General features: G+C 33.7%; 4 protein-coding genes across 5 annotated transcripts in view; 2 read left to right on the plus strand and 2 right to left on the minus strand.

The window, feature by feature from the left end:
• Positions 1–3,269: 3,269 nt before the first annotated feature.
• Positions 3,270–4,823, plus strand: LOC115447628 (biogenesis of lysosome-related organelles complex 1 subunit 1). Its single transcript, XM_030174787.2, is given in 4 exon segments — positions 3,270–3,485; positions 3,569–3,641; positions 4,055–4,077; positions 4,080–4,823. Coding segments are annotated over 4 exon segments (381 nt in total). The 5' UTR covers positions 3,270–3,424; the 3' UTR covers positions 4,304–4,823.
• A 466-nt stretch (positions 4,824–5,289) lies between these two features.
• LOC115447627 (pyridoxal kinase) lies at positions 5,290–11,049 on the plus strand. Its single transcript, XM_030174786.2, has 5 exons — positions 5,290–5,699; positions 6,176–6,419; positions 8,585–8,851; positions 9,490–9,669; positions 10,441–11,049. Exons 1-5 carry the CDS (start codon positions 5,607–5,609, stop codon positions 10,548–10,550), a joined length of 894 nt encoding a protein of 297 aa, XP_030030646.1. The 5' UTR covers positions 5,290–5,606; the 3' UTR covers positions 10,551–11,049.
• Positions 11,050–12,143: 1,094 nt separating this feature from the next.
• On the minus strand, positions 12,144–15,884 carry LOC115447625 (lysophospholipid acyltransferase 7). The gene is made up of 7 exons (XM_030174784.2): positions 15,442–15,884; positions 14,849–15,120; positions 14,382–14,533; positions 14,023–14,237; positions 13,552–13,737; positions 12,971–13,103; positions 12,144–12,416 (listed from the first exon to the last, which is right to left on the minus strand). The coding sequence occupies exons 1-7, from the start codon at positions 15,840–15,842 to the stop codon at positions 12,225–12,227; spliced, it is 1,551 nt and encodes a 516-aa protein (XP_030030644.2). The 5' UTR covers positions 15,843–15,884; the 3' UTR covers positions 12,144–12,224.
• A 196-nt stretch (positions 15,885–16,080) lies between these two features.
• Positions 16,081–19,407, minus strand: part of LOC115447635 (G protein-coupled receptor kinase 1) — a 33,019-nt gene continuing 29,692 nt past the window's right edge. For both annotated transcript variants that reach the window (XM_037438629.1, XM_030174800.2), the window contains exons 14-16: positions 19,206–19,374; positions 18,748–18,992; positions 16,081–18,549 (exon numbers count right to left, since the gene is read on the minus strand). In XM_037438629.1, coding sequence (XP_037294526.1) covers positions 18,301–18,549; positions 18,748–18,992; positions 19,206–19,374 — 663 coding nt within the window. In that variant the 3' untranslated portion in view covers positions 16,081–18,300. The remainder of the gene's footprint in view (positions 18,550–18,747; positions 18,993–19,205; positions 19,375–19,407) is intronic.

Raw genomic sequence — 19,407 nt, forward strand, 5'->3', positions numbered from 1 at the left:
TTGTGTTGTATAAATTATGATCCATTGTTATAATCATTATTTTTATACTAAACATATAAAGAGCTTTCGTACGTGTAATACACCTCGACAAAATTCAGGCATCACATAACCTTAATTATATTTCTTAAAATATAACATTAGCAACCCATTACATTTTTAATCTATTCCTACTGGGATATTATATTATTTATCCTTGATTAAGTATATCATAACGTATCTTAAAATCCTTATATCATTGAGTAACACAGAACTCTCCACGCTTATAAATATTATTTACAGCACTAGTAAATTAAAACAAATAGAAAATATATTTTTCATAGTGAATACGCAGCTGGCGGCGTCGTAAGCGATAAGCGAAAATCGATATTGGCCTCTTCCATTAGCGAAGTATAATTAATGCAATGCAATCATATGCTTACTTGCCACCGACTGTTACATTTGTAAATTACTTACGTATAAAACACTCAATACGGGACCCTCCTCTGAACGTCTATTTATGTTTCTACATGACGACGTGTTTAATATTATTTTATTTAAAGTTCGCTGAACTTATGACCAATTAATAGAGGAACATAAACAAAATCATGTTAAGTTAGTTGCTTTGTGGAGTCCTCTGTTTGCAAAAAATTAGCTAGTCAGGTAGTAACAAACTTTATTTACATTTTTAATTCAATAATTTATTGAACATCTGAGAGCAGAGTGACACTGTGTTTTGAGACTTATTTCCAGTTACTTAGTATACCTTAATAAGTACAGTATCAAATCAAGAAAAAAGGAAAGAATTTCCTATATTAGTCGATTGTAATTAACAATTTACAAGTATTGTGTACATTAAAAACTAAACTATACCCACTATCGAATAAAACATTTTGGAGATTGGGCGATTAGTAGGTAGGTACCTACTACTGAGCTTACGAAATAAACCTGAGTGCGAATTTTAAATACCTCATCAGGTATACTAGAGGTAATAACAGAATCTGATATCCTCACTGTCATAGGTTCGACTCCTAGGTTAAAAACACTCTTGTGTATAAGTAGTATTATGGCGTTATTGGAAAATATAATTGGACAGTAGATAAATATCATTTAAATCAAATTTCATTTTGCTTATAAATAAAGAGCTTATTTTATTGGTGCTCTAAATCAATAGGTAATTAATACCCCTTAGTTAAACATTAGTAATGCATCATTTCTTTTAAAAAATATACAAAATGCCATGTGCTACAAAAATAATACAAATATTGAATGTTGAAATGTTTTCTTTATAAAACACGCCTGCTGAGCAAGGATTTGCACGGAGTCCCCCCTAAGCTTAGTTGAAATAGGTTGTCGAGTTTGTAGAAAATTTCACAAATATTCTCATCTCAAATCCACGGGTTATGAGTGTTATGATAACAAACAGGAATTGAATGTTTTCAGTAGTATCAAGAACATAGAATTCATTTTTACCTGACCGCTGACTGCTGATTTTCTAATGTAGGTACGTATCTCAAATTACTACCTCATGACAATACAATCTTAATAGTAGTATTAGAACGTTCAGGGCCATGTAGGTAGAGCTTAAATAAAAAGCTCTGCATGACACTGAATGAATTAACAGCGCTTTGAATTCTACTTTTTTTACAAACTTTCGTTAAACTTGCAATGTTTGTATGTATGTCTGAGTTCTTGCCATCTTGCAACTGAATTTTGAAGCAATTGTCCTCAACCGTCTAATATAAAAATTTTGTATATACGTTTAGTTTACATAACGATGCAAAGTTAGCTAAGTGATGTCATTCAAAATCCAGTATAGCGGATGGCCGAAGATGACGGATTAGTTATTTTTTCGCACACTTAAACTAAAGGATTTGTTGAGAAAAATATGAATAATAAACTGACGTCGGCGTTTAACCCTCCGAGGAGATGATGTACTACTGGCCAGCTAAACGATAAAAACTTATCGGGTTCGTGTCTTAACGAATATCAACCTATACCCTAATATAATCTTTTATCAAAATGCCCTTAAAAGAAGAAAATAAAGTTTATATTGAATCAAATTTTGTTTTAAACTTCGTAGAGACAAAAGCTTATCGCAAGATTTACTTTTGTCAAAATAAAGATACATAATTATTTTATAATATGCACACTATATAAAAACTTGTTTGTTTGATTTTTTTTTTTTTTTACTATTTATGTTTGTAAATATTTCTATTTTATATTGGCACGGCAACACGACTCTATTATTAAATGACATATCTCATTGAAAAACATTCCCCAGGAATTGTACTCCTTCAAACCAAATACAATGTAGTGCTTACATTCTTGCTGCCTAGGTGTGGGAAGTAGACGGTTATAGCTTAAGATCCATTTTTCATTAATTTAATACGACGAAATTTTAAAGGCCGAAATATCCATGCATATTAATTATTTTTACGTTTTTCTTTCAACTGCGAGAACTAATCACTAACTAGACGTGAATTTAAATTCTTTACTTGTCAATACTTGTTTAGTTACCCAGATTAAAGGTGAAACAAAATGTATGAAAAATTGACCTTAAGCTATAACCTTAAATTGGTTCCTACGTACCCGGGCGTTCCTACTCTCGCATAGAAATATATTATTCTTAGGTAGGTATGTCTCGTGCGAGGTTCATCAAACATCAAAAGTATTTTATTTTGATTATATACCTACGTGTTTTGATTATGTATTTGTTTATTGAATCTATAGATGAAATGTAGCTCCTATCTGAAGTAAAATTCTAATTGTTAATGCGGGGAATTATGCATGCAATTTTTTCCAGGTAATTTTTATTGAGGGTGGCCGGCAATAATAAATAATATACATACCAGAGGTGAAAAACAGGATATTGTATCTTATGTCTGTCTTTTATATTCCCTGTTAATGGACAGGGAGGGGATGCACCATGTGAGAATTTCCTAATAGATACAGTAAAATTAATTCGCTAAAATCAAAGCTCAGCCCTACCAAATATTTATTTCTCATAAGTGTGTCTTTGTGGAAATAATATGTAGGTTAATCAAACACATCAAACAGTATAGTTTGAGTTTGGCAACATTCCAGCTATATCTTGACAAAATATCATGAAAAGATACATTTTTAGAATGGCTGTATGTTATATTTTTCAATGCCATAAAAAATATAAAAATAATCCTTGATATATTTTAATGTCAATTTGAATACGTAAGACTAGGCAGTATGGTCGTAAGACTATAGCCTGTCCTATAAGGACGAATTATAAAAAAAAAAAAAAAATGTCAATTTGACAATTTCAATTTTGACATTTCACGACCACTTCGTTTATCTCTGACGATCACTTTACCAGCTGACGCTGTATTCTTGTGTGTTTACATTTTACAAATACTATAAATATTATTCTTGTTTCGATCAAAACTACTCTATGCGTTAAAATTGTTCCTTCGAAATGTTATCATCTCTTATCAAGGAACATCAAGCTAAGCAAGCAGCTAAGAGAGTTGTACAAGGTAGATATTGACCAATTGATTAAAAACTAAATCATCTCGTTACTACACTCATTCAGTGATTTTTATTCCTTTTATTATTACAGAGCAAAAACGAAAAGAATGTATAGCTGCTGCCAATGACCTGACTCAAGCATTAGTAGACCATCTTAATGTTGGGTAAAAAAATATATTTTATTGTTGTATTAAGTATATTTTTTGAGCTAATAATATAATTTCTTCTGCTGTTTTTACTGTGTTTTAACAAATTGTAGAAGTATTTGTAATTTTCAACTTATCTTTGTTTATTATAGTAAACTAGTTATTAATTATTTTATTAGTGATGAAAAGAAGTACCTACTTTACAGCATGGCACAATATAGCTATTAAAATAATGTATACTTACTTACTATGTAATTATTTGGAAATAGTGCCTGATATGGTGATAGTGGGTGACTGCTATCTTTGCATGGGATAAAATATACACAATGACAAGTAGGCACCTTTGCCTACCCTTTTAGCGTGTGTATAAACATCTGTTTGTCTGACCCTTTGGAGCAATTTGTTAGAACTTAAGTATTTTTCTGTTTCAGTGTGGCACAAGCATACTTAAACCAGAAAAACTTGATGCCGAAGCAAAGTCATTACACCAAGGTGCAATAAACTTTGCAAAACAGACACAACAGTGGCTGGCCCTGGTTGAGAATTTTAGCAGTGCTTTAAAAGAAATTGGAGATGTAGAAAATTGGGCTCGTAGTATTGAAAATGACATGAAAATTATAACAGACACATTGGAAAAAGCTTATGAAATGACTCATGAACAACCTAGTAGTAGTCAGTAGTTTATTTATTTTAAATTACAAAAAATATATTATATTTAAAGTTCCCACACTTGTATAAAACAACATTTTCAAAACTAAATTAATATTCCTTGCATAATTTATGAAGCCAAAATTTGTATAAGAATAATTGATGCTAATGAGACATTTGCAAAGAGCATTTGTAATATTATGGAAAGATGTTTGAATCATGTAAGGCTTATTGTTATTAAGTTTAATTGGTAAGTTTGATTTGCCACATGAGTGTTTCAAGGCACACCATTACTTTAATTAGTATGTGGTATTTTAAGTAATGTGAGCAGTTTAGTCATCAAAATGCTGTCAATAAGTAATAGTATTATTTTAAGGAAATTATGTATAAAGTGAAAATAGGCTAAGATAACACTAATGGCAATATTACTGGTTATTTCACTTTTTTGGCTCACAGCTTTAAGAAATCAAAATATAACATAAAATGGTATATCCCTTTGTAACAATGTATTTTTTTTAAAAAATAAATAAATGCCTAAACTTTATAAGTTACCTTGTGATTTTAAATTTCAAGGGTACTTAAATATAAATGCCCAACAATTTTAATATCCATATCAAGGTACAGAATATTGTGTAGAAAGAAAACGAGACTTATCTTGGAAAAATAAAAATTGCAAAGTAGGTAAATTATTGAAAAAGTTAATTTAAACAAGTAAATAGAAAGAAGTGTTTCTCTAATTACATATCCTTTCATTATTAAATAAATTAAGAAGGTAAATCGTAATAAATACTTAAACTGTGTGAAACAGAATAAATTCCGGATCTGAATTCAGAAGGCTCGCCATCGCCAATTTTTACATAATGAAAAATTTAAGAATCATTCACTCACGGAAATATTCTGCACGTGTGTAAGGTAATGCAATTTTTTATGCAATCCGGAGCGTTCTGGGTTCAGATTCTGAATTCAGAAACGGAATTTCCGTATGTATAAGCCGGCCTAAGTCCAAATGCCAAAATTCAAATTTGACATTTGACAATTGTGTAATTGATAAGTAATAAGTATAAATAGATTGATAAGGATCAATAATTTATATTATACAGTCAACTTTGAGCTGATAACGCGTAGTGCGGACTACAAACTGCGAAGCATTTCTAGTGCTAAGTGTAAGCTGGGTGCTTGCGGTATTAGTCGCACGAACATTATATTTAGTAGTGCATTTTATTTACTCGCGTGTCTCTAGCGCACTGTTCACTGTTCAGTCAGTATTCGGCACTGATAGTGTAATATTGTATCATCAAATTATATATTTCTTTACATTTTAATTCCTAACTAAAAATGTCGTACGATTCAACTCCTAGAGTTCTGTCAATTCAGAGTCATGTGGTACATGGATATGTAGGCAATAAGAGTGCTGTGTTCCCTTTACAGGTACGTTTAATTAATATTAACTTAGCAAACTATAACACGTTTAAAATTCAAAACTGATGAGTATACATTTTTCATAGCTATAGGTGCTAATTCATTTAAAAATCTAACAAGGATGTTCTTTTGAGAATTAAATTAACTGACCAATATTTATAGCATTAATATTGTTAGAAACATAAAAGCTCATAGCTCAAGCCAACATTTTCGTTTAAAACTATTAGCAAGATATTTTCCGGGCAGATAGTGTAACATTGATTTAATTGTATCAAATAAAATGTTAGGTTTTTTTGTATGACCTTGCTGTTTTATTATGGCACCGAATATACCAATTAAAATATGTTCTTGGTTCAACCTTGCGATGTTTTTATCAGTTTATAAATTTAAACAATGCTCAGTGACTTTAAAAAATCTTAATGGAATAAGAAAGTTTTTAATGTGTTGACTAATATACTATTATTAATGATACTCTATCATTGCAGGTTCTAGGATTTGAAGTTGATTTCATCAACACTGTTCAGTTTTCCACTCACACAGGATACAAACACCTTAAAGGAACTATGTTACAAAATAAAGAAATGGAAGAAATTGTAGAAGGTCTCATTTTAAATGATGTGGACTACTACACACACTTTTTGACTGGTTATTCAAGATCACCGGAATCATTAAAACAAATTGCTGAGGTCATTAAAAAATTGAGAGCAAAAAATCCAAACCTGACCTATGGTATGTGATACTGATCACATTTAAGTTAATTATAATAACTAGTATATGCAACTCATTTGTCATGGGTAAAATTGATGGCATCATACATTAAAAAAAGGTATACTAATAGTAAGTCTGTGAATTTAAAAAGCGCATGTATTAAGTATAGTATAAATAAGAGTTTTCAAATTTTCGGTGATTAATATTTTTACATTGATGAGTTGAGATCATCAAAATATAAACCTTTAAATATAGGCCCCTCATATTAAGCTATTGCTTAATGTTAAAATGGTACTTAATAATATAATTTACTAGGGTAATAAAAGGGCTTTTGGGAACATAAGTCCCACTACATACTTATCTGAAAAAAAGTAGCTTATGTCCATGTTATAGTTTAAATTTACTCTGTACCAAATTTTATCAAAATCAGTTTAGTATTTTAGTTGTGAAAGTATAACAGGCAGGCAGGCTGACCTTCGACTTTCGCAGTTATAATGTTAGTATAGGTTGTGGTTCAAGTTTTTATATCTGAAACTACTGTTGTTATTGTGTAAATTATTTCACTAATGAGAAGGTAGATTACATACATTACATCCACATTCTATTCACCCCAAGAACGGCCTTTAACCAGTGTTAAAGGCCGTTCTTGGTCAGTACCAAGATGCAGTCAAAAGATATTGGATAGTAGTTAATACAATTGTTTAGTCAATAAAAGAGTATTGCTTCACATATTTTTGTTTCCCGACAAACAAATATTTAAAATCATGTACAATTAAAATAAATATATTTTGATGATGATGCTAGTAATGAGCCAATTTAAATATGTTATTTTGTCATTGCATGGCATTGAGAAATATTTGCCTGTTCAATAATGTACAATTAATTCACTTTGCATGATCCACCATATTTCCGTTTATGAATAAAGATACCATGTATACACCTATAGAGGTGAAATCTATTTTGTTTCTTTGTTATCATGTTTGTAAGCGTTTTATCCATTACGGAACTTATTACTTTTATACAGTTCAATAAACCTATTTTAGGTTTAATCACTTGATTTCGGGGATATGTAATTTGAATCATACATAGACGGATACAGAGCATCATGGCTTTGTCCCTTTTCCGCGATAAGCAGAGGTGTAATATGGTCTTTAATGCTGGGAGTGCCCATCTCGCAAACTATATTAAGTCTTGTCACCATGTAATAGATTCCAAATTTCGAACTGATACTGAGAAGAAATACAACTACACCACAGAGTAATGGACAGTTGAATTATAATAAATAAATAATAATTGTAAGAAAAAAAAGCAAACAGATTATACATAATTCACATAATCCATGCAATCTATACCAATTACCAACTATGCCTATTACAATAGGCGGTCTTATCGCAAGAAGCGATCAATTTTATCTACACAAGGGTTATTTGTATATGGATGGAATCAAATGATGAGTGATAAACAGTGGTGAATCGAGCGCTGTACTTACATTTATGTAATTCCACGACATAACTGATAAGATGATATTATATTTGTTTCTGTTTCTAGAACCTAAATCATGATTTCGCCTTAGTTCTTGACGGTTGATGGAAGTATCATAACTAATAACTGAGTACGTTATTTATCTATTATTGTCGTGTTTTCTGTGTCAGAAAATATGCAAGGGCCGCACGACCTACTTACGAATCGTTTCACAAGTGTCAATTCACTTTAATGATCATCTACAAACGATGACCTTGTGTAGCATGACTAAATTAATTGTACTCGCATTATCAATCTATCAAGCGAGTGCTTGATAGTTCGTTGGAGTCATCAATATTATATGGAGACATCGGTTATCAAACAATATTAACAGAGAAATAATTACTAAAATATAAATTACTAAGATGGTGAAGTACGACATCGTTATGTAATAACTTTATTCCTTCCTAGCCGGATTTCGGCCACGGCGGCCAATCTCAACGGAGATCAGCCACGCAGGAGATATTATAGTGCACAAGTGTGTACGTAATATACAAGTGCACTTTCTGTTCCTTCACTTTCATAATCCAGTGAGAAGACCATCCAACATGACCGGAGAGAGATCACGCGTAGGACCAACAGCTTTACGTGTTTAATATACATAGTATAACCCATATAATAATGATTATACAAGCATAGATAAACCTATACGTTTATTGTTCCAGTTTGCGACCCGGTAATGGGTGATAACGGTAAAATGTATGTCCCCGAAGACATCTTGCCGGTGTACAGAGATGTTCTCGTTCCTTTGGCCGATATCATCACACCGAATCAGTTTGAAGCTGAACTGATGACCGGAATGCCTATGAAGGACTTAGACGGAGCTCTAAAAATTATCCAGGCCTTGCATGCGAAGGGCGTTAAGACAGTGGCTCTTTCCAGCACGGAATTAGGTGATGACAACACAATGATTGGCATGGCTAGTTCTGGAGGTTAGTTAATTAGTCATTTGTTTAATTTTGCATACTAATTATTAAGATTTAGCAGTTTTCAAGTATTCCCGCCGGTTGAGGATGCTTTTAACGGTGTCTTTATCAAGAATGTCAGATATCTGACATTCAAAGGCAAAGTTCGGTAAATCCGGCTTTTCCATCCACATTCGCCTTATATTTATATTCTCTTTGTCAGTCTCTTATCAACCATCTATGAAGTTATTACAAGTTTTAATATACCTGATCATTTTTCAATTCTTTTTTTTATGTATTAGCCTTCAGAGATAAAAGATTTTGTCCTACCGTTACGTCGCCTATCAATAATACAACAAATGTCTATGTAAAATTGTATTGTCTTGCAATCAATATTTTTTATCTACTACGTAGGTATTATTTATAATGAGAATTAGGTACCGCCAATTACTAACCACATGGTTTGCGAGAAAACTTCTAAAATACTATAAATATATTATAACGCGTAAGATATGTTTAAGATAACAACATTGTAGACTTATTACTTAAGAATATTAAATATGATAACTGTTGTGAGGCCGTAAGAACAAGGACATAAACAAGTTAATGCGTACACATATAGTTACTAATTATTTTATTAATAAACAACTATATTAAAATTTCAGATTCGTGCTATAAAATAGAAATACCACAATGTGACTCAAAGTTTACTGGGACAGGAGATGTGTTCTCTGCATTATTTTTGGCGTGGTACCACAAAACTAATAGTGACGTTAAATTAACTCTCGAAAAGACTATCGCTACACTCCAAACAATAGTTAAGGATACGTATGAGAAAGCTAGAGGTAAGTATTTTTTTATAGACATTATAAATTCATGATTTGATATTCCATATATGGTAGACTACGTGTTGCTCGCGACTTCACCTGCGTGAAAGCCTTTCCAGTTACAAAGGTTCTTAAATCACGATGGCAATCTATAGCGCCATCTACTTCGTGAATCAGATAAACAATGGAAATATTTCCTCTATCAAGAAATTACCGAAACAAAACGTAACCTACAAGTTAATGCAGGACATTATCTATTCGTCTGCCAAAGCCAAATACGTTCGGGGATTTCTGTATTTACTTCTAAACATTTTCAATAACTTTTGCATTTATCTAATATGAATAAGATAAGTAAGATTAAGTACGATAATATATATGCTTCATCATAGTGACTTGCGTCGCTCCGGTGCTAAATAATGAGATGTTCCTATTTAAATTAATTTTAAACGCTTGGGCCATGCATAACTGTGATCTACTGGCACTTACTATAATAAACGACTCCAACCTTAATTTTCAATTTGATATCGAGAAAGAACAAATAAAAAAAATTGCATTTGTAAGCATAAAAAAAACTGTTCTGATTAGTCCATTTTAGTGATCGATCGAAAAAATATTGAGAATTGAAATCTGCAGTTGATCAAATATTGTGTTTAGGTCCGATCAATTATTGTTGTAACTACTTATACAACATAAGTGAATTTTTCGTTGTACGACCCTTGGACGCGTCGGTCAATAGGTCACTACGAACTACTATCTATCGTGAATAAAATAACATAATTTTCGTTTCAGTTATTCAACCGACCGGTGAAATCTCTCCGAAGCTTAGAGAGTTAAGATTGATCCAAAACAAGGCCACAATTGAGGACCCGGTTATCGAGATTAGAGCGACGAAAATTTAATGATAATAGCAAATAGTACCTAAATCATAGAACTCAATGTGCAATGACGCGTGGTTACAAGAAACAATATATAAAGACAATATTAATTTACCTGTATAGTATAAATCTTGTTGATGTAAGTGGCGTAGCTATGCAATTTATGTTAAAGAATTCAAGGGGTGAATAAAGGTATTTTATAAGTATTTGCACACATCCGTGCACATTTTTACCTCGGGTACGCCAATAGATTTAAAAAATCATATCTATTTTGTATATAAATCGGTTATAACTTGTAATATAGTCGGCTAACCTATAACTATGAATTTTAAATATCTTAAGGCCTCACCACACTACGCCACGGAGAGTTGGAAGCTAAACCGTTTATATTATGGCACCGTTTAGAATACAATTGCGTTCGCGTACTTATAACACAAATTTTACTTGCTTTTTTTGATTGCTTTGAACAACAGCTTGTGAATAGTTACACTGGCTACAATGTTCTTCAAACTTGAACACAAAAGTGAATACACTGCTGCTTGGCGGCAGAAATAGACATTGCGGTGGTACCTACCCAGGCGGACTCTCATATGAGATACTTACCACTATTGTTATTGATTAATTTGTCGTCGAACTTGTACGATATGCGCTTAGTCTGGTGATAACTAAGATTTTATTTATTATTGACATTTATGAATTAAAGACGTAAAACCCCGCTGTGAAGAGCATGATTATGTCGGCTCCACAGTGGTATGAGACCACTGCTCAAAACCAATTCTCATGCTCGTAATGTTTATGGGCTATGGCAATGACTTAATTTTAGATGAACGATTGTTCGTTTGCTGACCTTTGCTATAAAAATGTTTTTTATGAATATTAAAAAGTTAAGTATATTGAATGCCTCCGTGGCGTAGTTGTACTGCATGCGCGGTATGACAGCGCTCTGAGGTCCTAGGTTCGAATCCTGGGTCGGGCAAAGAGATATTTGAGTTTTTCTGCTCCGTATCACCCCGGAGTCTAGAATTTGTGCCCAATATGGCGATAGGCTCGCCCCCTATCACATCATGGGGCGGAACACAAAAATGGAAAAGTGGGTGCCTTAGTTGCGCCTCTGCATACCCCTTCGGGGATAAATGCGTGATGTGTGTAAGTATATTGTCATACCGCGACAATGAGGAGTCTGGAGCATTCCATAGTCGTTAATAACATAACTGTTTAGGTACTGCAATGCTACTGCACCCGAAGTTCAAAATCTATTTAATATCATAGGTATATCGAAAATTTGTTGTTATTGTAGTGTAAGGTTACGCCACTCTTTGTTATCGTAGCAATATTTAGTGACATCTGTTTCTTTGTAAATAGATGTATTCATAAAGTTGACCAATAACTGTTGTCTTCCATTTAAATAGATTTGTCTGTGATATAATGTTATGGTTTGCTTTATGACGAATATTTCTGCACTTAGTTAATAAGTTATTTTAGTTCATCGGACCACTACTTGAAGTATGTGACTTAGTTTTTTATTTATATATGATCATTGCGTGCAATATTTTTATTCTGAAATACATGTTTTGAGCTTAAAACTATCAATCATTTTAACAAAAAGAAACAGCTTTATACTTGATTATAATTGGTTTAATAACAATTAAATTTCATTAATGCAATATATAATACTAAGTATTAAAAAAGCTTTCAAAATCACTCATCTCTACTTTTATATACCACCACCGCTCCTATAGTTAAAACCAATAAAACCATATGATACACCCAAAATATTGAATTATAATATCTCAGTACTACATCGGTATCACTTATAATAAGACATGGCGTTAAATAAATGAGGCAAAACAACCGCATTATCGAGAAGCCAATATCCCAGGGTAATTTTAGCTGAAAACAACAATAATATAATTTTAAGTCACATCACGAACGCTATGGTAATTACACACAGAATCACTATCGCTCAACTAGTCACAGTTTTTTTTATTCAAATGTGTAAGGTACAGCCGCTTTCTCGTCCGGTTTGAAGTTAGTCACAAAGGCCGCATATATCGCATGGCCGCATATGGTTCATATTACAGATAACAAGTCTGTTTCTCAGTGCTGACGGCATTGCAGCCTTCGCAATGCGTAGTCATAGGGCCGTTGTGATTGGCTAATATTGAGATACAACTTGAATCTAGTTATCACAGCAACGCTCCGTCCTTAGATAAATAATATCTATGCATACGGGTGCAAGGCTTTAACGCCACACGTGACATTTCAAGCCACCCGATTGAGCGGCTTCACAGTACGCAAGTTATGCTAATATATTTTTCACAGTACAGTTCACAGTGTTTGTAATTATAAGACAGCGGCAAGGGACGAGATTCGATATTAAATACTTACCTACTACATACCTATCTAGTTCGCCCTTTACCAGTCACGGATTAACGAACACTTACGGCGCCAGTAGTGTCATACAGATCAGCATATTCCGCTTCAAGATGAACGTACACCCACAAAGTAGCAGATATAATAATTTGCTGAAGGGACGGACCACTCCATATTGTCCATGCCAGGAAGGACAATGCGCTCCTATAACAAATTTGAATAGTTACAAATTAATCAATGGGCTCCTTGACCATAACAAGCGCTCATTCTCTGCCAAATTTTGACTAGTGGCAAGTTGATGAGTCTTGGACAATAAAATATTAGATCACTTGTGACTGGAGTGATCATAAGTGATCTAATAACGGAACATAAAACCGGGAAATACCAAAAACCGCTAAAACGAAGATCACTGGTCAAGTTCCGCCCTCAAAGACCGAACTTGACTTTTTGTATTGTTAATTAATTATTACGATGGTTATTACTTAATATGCTGTAAATCATTTAAAAACACAGACTTTATGTCGGAGGCATTATCTACCAGTCTATCTTCGAATGATAGCCACAATGTGGTTAGATTAAAATGTATAATTCGCTTCAACTTAATGCAGCTACCTACCCTATTAAACTTAACATAATATTAAAACCACTTTACCTAACTTCATGGTTGGCTTTAGTCATATTTTTATAAACATACGCCCAAAACCAGTATTGAGTAGGCATATCCCAACTCCTCATTGTATCCTTCATTCTGGGACCAATCAACAACTTTTCGTTTTCGTAGCACTTTAACATTGAGAAGTTATATTCTTGCTGCATTGCTATGTCTGGTGTTGCTGCACTGAAAAGAGTGGGCAAATAAAAACCAGAATTATTCATCTGAATTTTATGTTAAGTGGACTGGTTGCTAGAAATAACGAAGTCCACATAATAAGAGCAAAGACAAGGCAAGAGCAGTTGACCGTATGGCATAGCGCGAAATGGATCGACGATATTATTAAGATCAAAGGTTGAATGAAAAAGAAAAAGTAACATTATATAAGATGGGTGTATATTCAACAGTAATAATTCTGATGGTTTTATAGATAACAGCCCAAAAGAAATCTTAAAAATTAAAATAACTTACGCCAATTTCAACAAACTAAAATGCGCCGAAGGCCCGTACCCTGGGAGTGGTAAACATTTAGCTGGGAAGACTCCAAAGCCAGTTTCAGTTGCCACACTGGTGCATAGCATCATAACAATTTGAAAATGCAGGAAGTACATTATCAGCTGAGGGATGTTATACAGGTATCTGAAGTCTGTCCCATACTCAATATAAAAATCGCCGTCATAGTAAATCTGAATGGAAATACGATGGTAAACATAGGTACCTAGAATACCTACTTTAATTTTTTTTATTTATTAAATTTTAAGTACTTACACCTAAACCCGTAAAGACGTTATATATACGTAGGTTTCTGTACGTCACAAATAAACTTTTACCTCTGGAGAATACTTCATTCGCAATAACGAATATCCAATGCCGCATATAAATGCTTTTTTCAGTTTTTGTTCAGTTATTATCCTGCAGTCACCCAAAACTCCGAAAGGAGTTGTAAAATGATCATTAAAAATTTTCCATCTGTAATATGGACCTGGCGAAATAATGACTACGAATATAAGATATTTTATTGATTATTTCAAATTACTATTTAAAGAAACTAATTTACAAAACTGGACAACTGCAGAGAATTAATTGATTTTAATGAGATTTTTGTTATCTGTTTTTAGCAACGATAACGACTGCAGTTTTTCATTAATCCCCATGTAACTAGTTAGTGCAGTAGACAAGTAAATCTCAAAACAATTCGTGTCATGAAGATTACACACATGTAATTATATAAGATCTTTCGCCTTACAGCCAGTGAAAATTACCTTATTCTAAATACCTAAAAACAAAACCAGATCACCTTTATGAAATCCAATAAAGAAATATGCGTACGAAATTATATCGACAGCAGTTGGTTCCATATTAATGTCATTGTCGACCGAACTTATTTTTACTGAAGACGTTTTTCCCTCTGGTTTGCCCTTGTTAGCCACATACATTTCTGATGCCAGGCCTACCAAACGAAGGGCCATAGTCTGGAACACCCAGATCACATAGACCGTGCTTGATACGTTGAAATGGAGATAGAGGAGGTATAACCAGGTGTATGCCATACTGATTTGATGGACATAGCTAAAAAATTAAACTATTGAAAGAAATTTAACTAAAGAATTTATTAATACAAAAAATAATCGATTGTCCTCAACTCGGCATTAAAATTTTACAGATGGGCGCCATCAGCAGTTATTTAAAATTGGGAAAGCACTAAGAATGTGGATTATCGAAACAATTTGCTGCTGAAGTTTCAGCTAATTTAGTCTTCAAATTGAGATTCAATATAGTAGAGACTGTCTTTTGCATTATCCTATATCCCGCGGTAGGGTATTTACCAAACTTAAATTTAAAACAAATGAAACATAATAGTTAAAAGATTCATAACATGGTATAATTTACCGTCTATCACAACACTTGATTATGATTATGTTTCCCCATACCATCAAAATAGTATGATAAATATAGTGGCCACATAACAAACAAGCCACTAATATTCCCAGACCGGCTCCATAGTTCCTTTTCAAATCGGCGTCTTCTATTTTCTTGTAGTAGCCGCCGAGGGATATGCACAACAATAAAGATGAAAAAAATATTATATCGTCCAACATTTTCTTTCGCCTACCAGTTTGTAAATTGTGTTTACCCCAGAATTTATTTATTGTTCTTAATTTATTTGTATCTGGTTTTTCTGGGGTATTAAGTTTGGATATTTCAATGGGATATTTACAATAATGATTGACATTGACAAGTTCGACAGCTGACCCAAAGGTGAAAGGAAAGACAATCCATTGACCTTTCATGTGCTTGTTTTTTATTTGTCCTACGCATGGAGTTTTGTACGTAAATACATAATAATTCCACGATCCCATCTTTTCGTATCATAAACGGGATTATAGCAAACAGAATTTTTGAAAAATTTCGTATTGTAATATAAGGTTTTATCCAAAATAAAATTCTCATTACAATCTCAGATTATTCAAACAAATAAATTAAAAATACTATATCATGCTATTTTGTCAAGGGAAATAAAACAATAAATTGATTAAATAAACAATTTACTACACATAATGTAGGTTTCACAATAAAAATATTATCTAAGAGAGGTATGTAACAAAATGTCTGATGCAGATACAGCTATTTGCTTCTAAAGCTTATTAAAATATAATAATGTGTAAGGCTAATAGCTATGTCGGTGAATAATAATAAAATTAATCTGTTAAATGCATTAAATTACCGTCATTAACAACTAATTTGGCATACCGGAATGTAGAATTATCCCCAACTACTTTGGCCTTCAAATTGAATTGTTCAAAAATGCATGAATTAGGTCGAGCTTTCGCCTAGCGCTAACAGCTAGCTATCCACTTGGCGATTCTAGTATTAATGTAACGACAAGTGCTCTTCTATCGTGCAATTACATTTATATATCTTTATTTAGCCCATACGAAATATGACACTGGAAAAATATACGATACAACACAAAATAATAGCATCTAAGTACACAAATAAATTACGTTAGCCATCGAAAGGAAGTAATTGCTCAGATACAACTATGTTATGTGAACATTTCAAAAACATATCACAATAGATAGATTTCATCAAGAAACAAACAACTAACCTATAATACTGTTCAAATCCTATTACATTATACATTTTTAATTACATAATTTCATTAAAATCAATCATTAACGCGTATTAATTCATTTGACTAGCATCTAATTATAAATCATAGTATAGGAATATATGTTACAGACGTGGTTTACGTACGTCATCAGGAGTATATTGTAATACGACGCCTACGCCCTAACTATCGACATCGACTAACAATTACATCGATATATTAACGTTTACAAGACGTATCAACGTAGCGCCCAGTAAACTCCATACGTTATACTTATAATGCTTGCTACTTCGAAATCGCTAAAGGCTCGTGTTAAATTTTATAGTTACATTCAAATATTTATTTAATAAAATTCATACTGAAGGAATCTACCAAACACTCGTACGTCAATAGCGTCCACCCGTATTATATATACAATGTATCCAACTTGCCGTGTTAATCTAGCTTCTATTTCATTCTATTTTAGTGTTCATTATATTTATATTACATATAGAATAAATTTGAAGTGCAGAAAGTAGTGTGCATCCCATTTGATTTCATCGTGTCACCCTGTCACCCACAAATATTGCTTAGGTTATTATTCTCACACTGAGATGTGTGCCAAACTCACTTAACTATTGTTAAACTTATCATACACTACGGAAAGAATGTATTGAAATTAAAGATCAAGTATTATGATAAATAATATGGCAACGAATGGAGCAGTTGTTCAGCTGAACAACTGGATCTGCATCAGACACAAAACAATTTCAAATAAAATTGCATTGCTATACAAATATAACATATACACAACATACAAATGTCATTCTGGCCAGGCCATCGATAAATTGTCTATGGAATAAATATTAAATTAAATTCCCACGTAATTCACAGACATTGAACATGCTTTAAAACTTCTCTAAATATTGCCTTTACACCTATTGTTATTCACCACACCTAAATGTTGTTAGAAAAGTATTGCCTCTAAATATTATACGAAAAGAGATTTTTTATTAGATCTACTTATATTGTTTTACTATTTTTTATTTAAATGACACTATAATATGGAGGAATAGCCATTTTGGAACACAGAAACAAGCGTGAAATGTTTAAGTACCCTCAGATTCATATTATACATTATATATTTTTCACAAATTTTAAATACGGTAAAAGGAACAGTTTGTAACATTAAACTTAATCTTTATGTAAGAGAGCCACCAGAGCTAACATAAAATGGTTTACAAGTTTTGTGTGCAATAATTGGAGGTGTAACCAAAGTGCTAGAATTTCTAATTACGATATTAATCGATTAAGTAGAAGCTTCTATAATATACGCACAATGAACGATCCAATCGCATTAAGATATCAAGACAATATCTAATTAATAGAAATTTGATTTGACCGTTATAATTTATCTTCATATTGAAACATGATCAATCTATTGCACAAACACATATAGGTATTCGGCGCGCTCGAGTGCTCGAATAGCAAGTTATATTATATTCACACCACTGGGATCACTGCGCGGAACGAACGCACGGCGCCGGGCGGCTCGGCGCGGCCACGCATCGCCTGCCACGCGCTCACTTGATGAGCTGCGCGGCGCTCTTGGAGCGGCGGAACATCTTCGCGCCCTTGTTGGGCGCGGGCAGCTCGTGCTAGTTGGTCCCGTTGGGCGCGCGCGGCGGCGCGGGCGGCGCGGCGCCCGGGCCCGCGCCTGCGCTCGCGCCCGCGCCCGCGCCCGCGCCCGCCGCGGGGGGCGGGGGACGCGCCGGCGCCGCGCCCTCCTTGGCGCCGTCCGTGCCGTAGATCTTGCCCGCCTTCTTGGCCATGGACGCGAGCAGCTCCTGCGAGCACTTGTGGGCCGATCGTAGAGATATCGCCCACTCTTTCAAACCGATTTCGTCCTGTGGAGATTAATAATACACCCACATTTATATACTCTTCTAACACAGTGATACTGTATTATAATGATGTCTATTATTATTGCATTTAAATTTAGTACGACGATAGAAAATAATTTCATCGTAACTTAGTTCAAATAAAAGTTTAATAATAGAGTGTACGCATAAAACTTCGCTAAAGAGTAGCAAATGGTATCTTACTGTGTTGGTGAGTACAATCTTAGTATCATTCCTGGTCCGCAGCACAATGCACTGCTCGCCTTTGATGGACACGAGATCAGAGGAGACCTCCTCGACAGTGTCCAGTAGGATCATCTCGGGCTTGGCGCTGTTCTCCAAGTGCAGCTCCAGCCGGTTGGGGTATAGCTTGGCGTAGCGAGTCTGCCACGCGCTCGCGAACGGACCGCCAAGCTTCTTGATATATCCATGGAGTATACAGTCCGATTCTGAAATACCATAATTAAAATTTGTCATTCATATTCGGGGACAACTGACGATAAAACTAAGGCTTGTTGCCGGCGTGTGTCGACATGATATAGTAATATTTACAGTCATGACTGTCATATCATGATATGAAATACTTTTTTAAATTTAAAAATCAATTGTAAGACTTACTAACGTTGGTAATGGGAATTGGCTATAATTTGAGGCATTCGTACCTTTCTCGTCGGCGTCAAACTTTTGCTTCTGCTTGGCTTTCTTTTTCTGCTCAAGTTTGTCAGCTTCCAAGTTGACGGTTTCAAATACAGTTTCAGCGACTTCGGCTTGCCAACGCTCGGAAATCACCAATGGAAAGTCTTTGTATTGCATTTGATCGGCTTCTGTCAACTAAAGACATACAACGACATCAATTATTTATAA

The sequence above is a fragment of the Manduca sexta genome, chromosome 14, assembly GCF_014839805.1.
Source record: "Manduca sexta isolate Smith_Timp_Sample1 chromosome 14, JHU_Msex_v1.0, whole genome shotgun sequence".
NCBI lineage: Eukaryota > Metazoa > Arthropoda > Insecta > Lepidoptera > Sphingidae > Manduca > Manduca sexta.

Coding starts and splice junctions, on each gene's coding strand:
- LOC115447627 (XM_030174786.2), top strand. CDS start 5,607: ATGTCGTACGATTCAACTCCTAGAGTTCTGTCAATTCAGAGTCATGTG. Junction 6,420..8,584: donor AAATCCAAACCTGACCTATG/GTATGTGATACT, acceptor TTATTGTTCCAG/TTTGCGACCCGGTAATGGGT. Junction 9,670..10,440: donor TACGTATGAGAAAGCTAGAG/GTAAGTATTTTT, acceptor TTTTCGTTTCAG/TTATTCAACCGACCGGTGAA.
- LOC115447625 (XM_030174784.2), bottom strand. CDS start 15,842: ATGAAAGGTCAATGGATTGTCTTTCCTTTCACCTTTGGGTCAGCTGTC. Junction 14,534..14,848: donor CTTTATTGGATTTCATAAAG/GTGATCTGGTTT, acceptor TTATTTCGCCAG/GTCCATATTACAGATGGAAA. Junction 12,417..12,970: donor TGTATGACACTACTGGCGCC/GTAAGTGTTCGT, acceptor TGTTGTTTTCAG/CTAAAATTACCCTGGGATAT.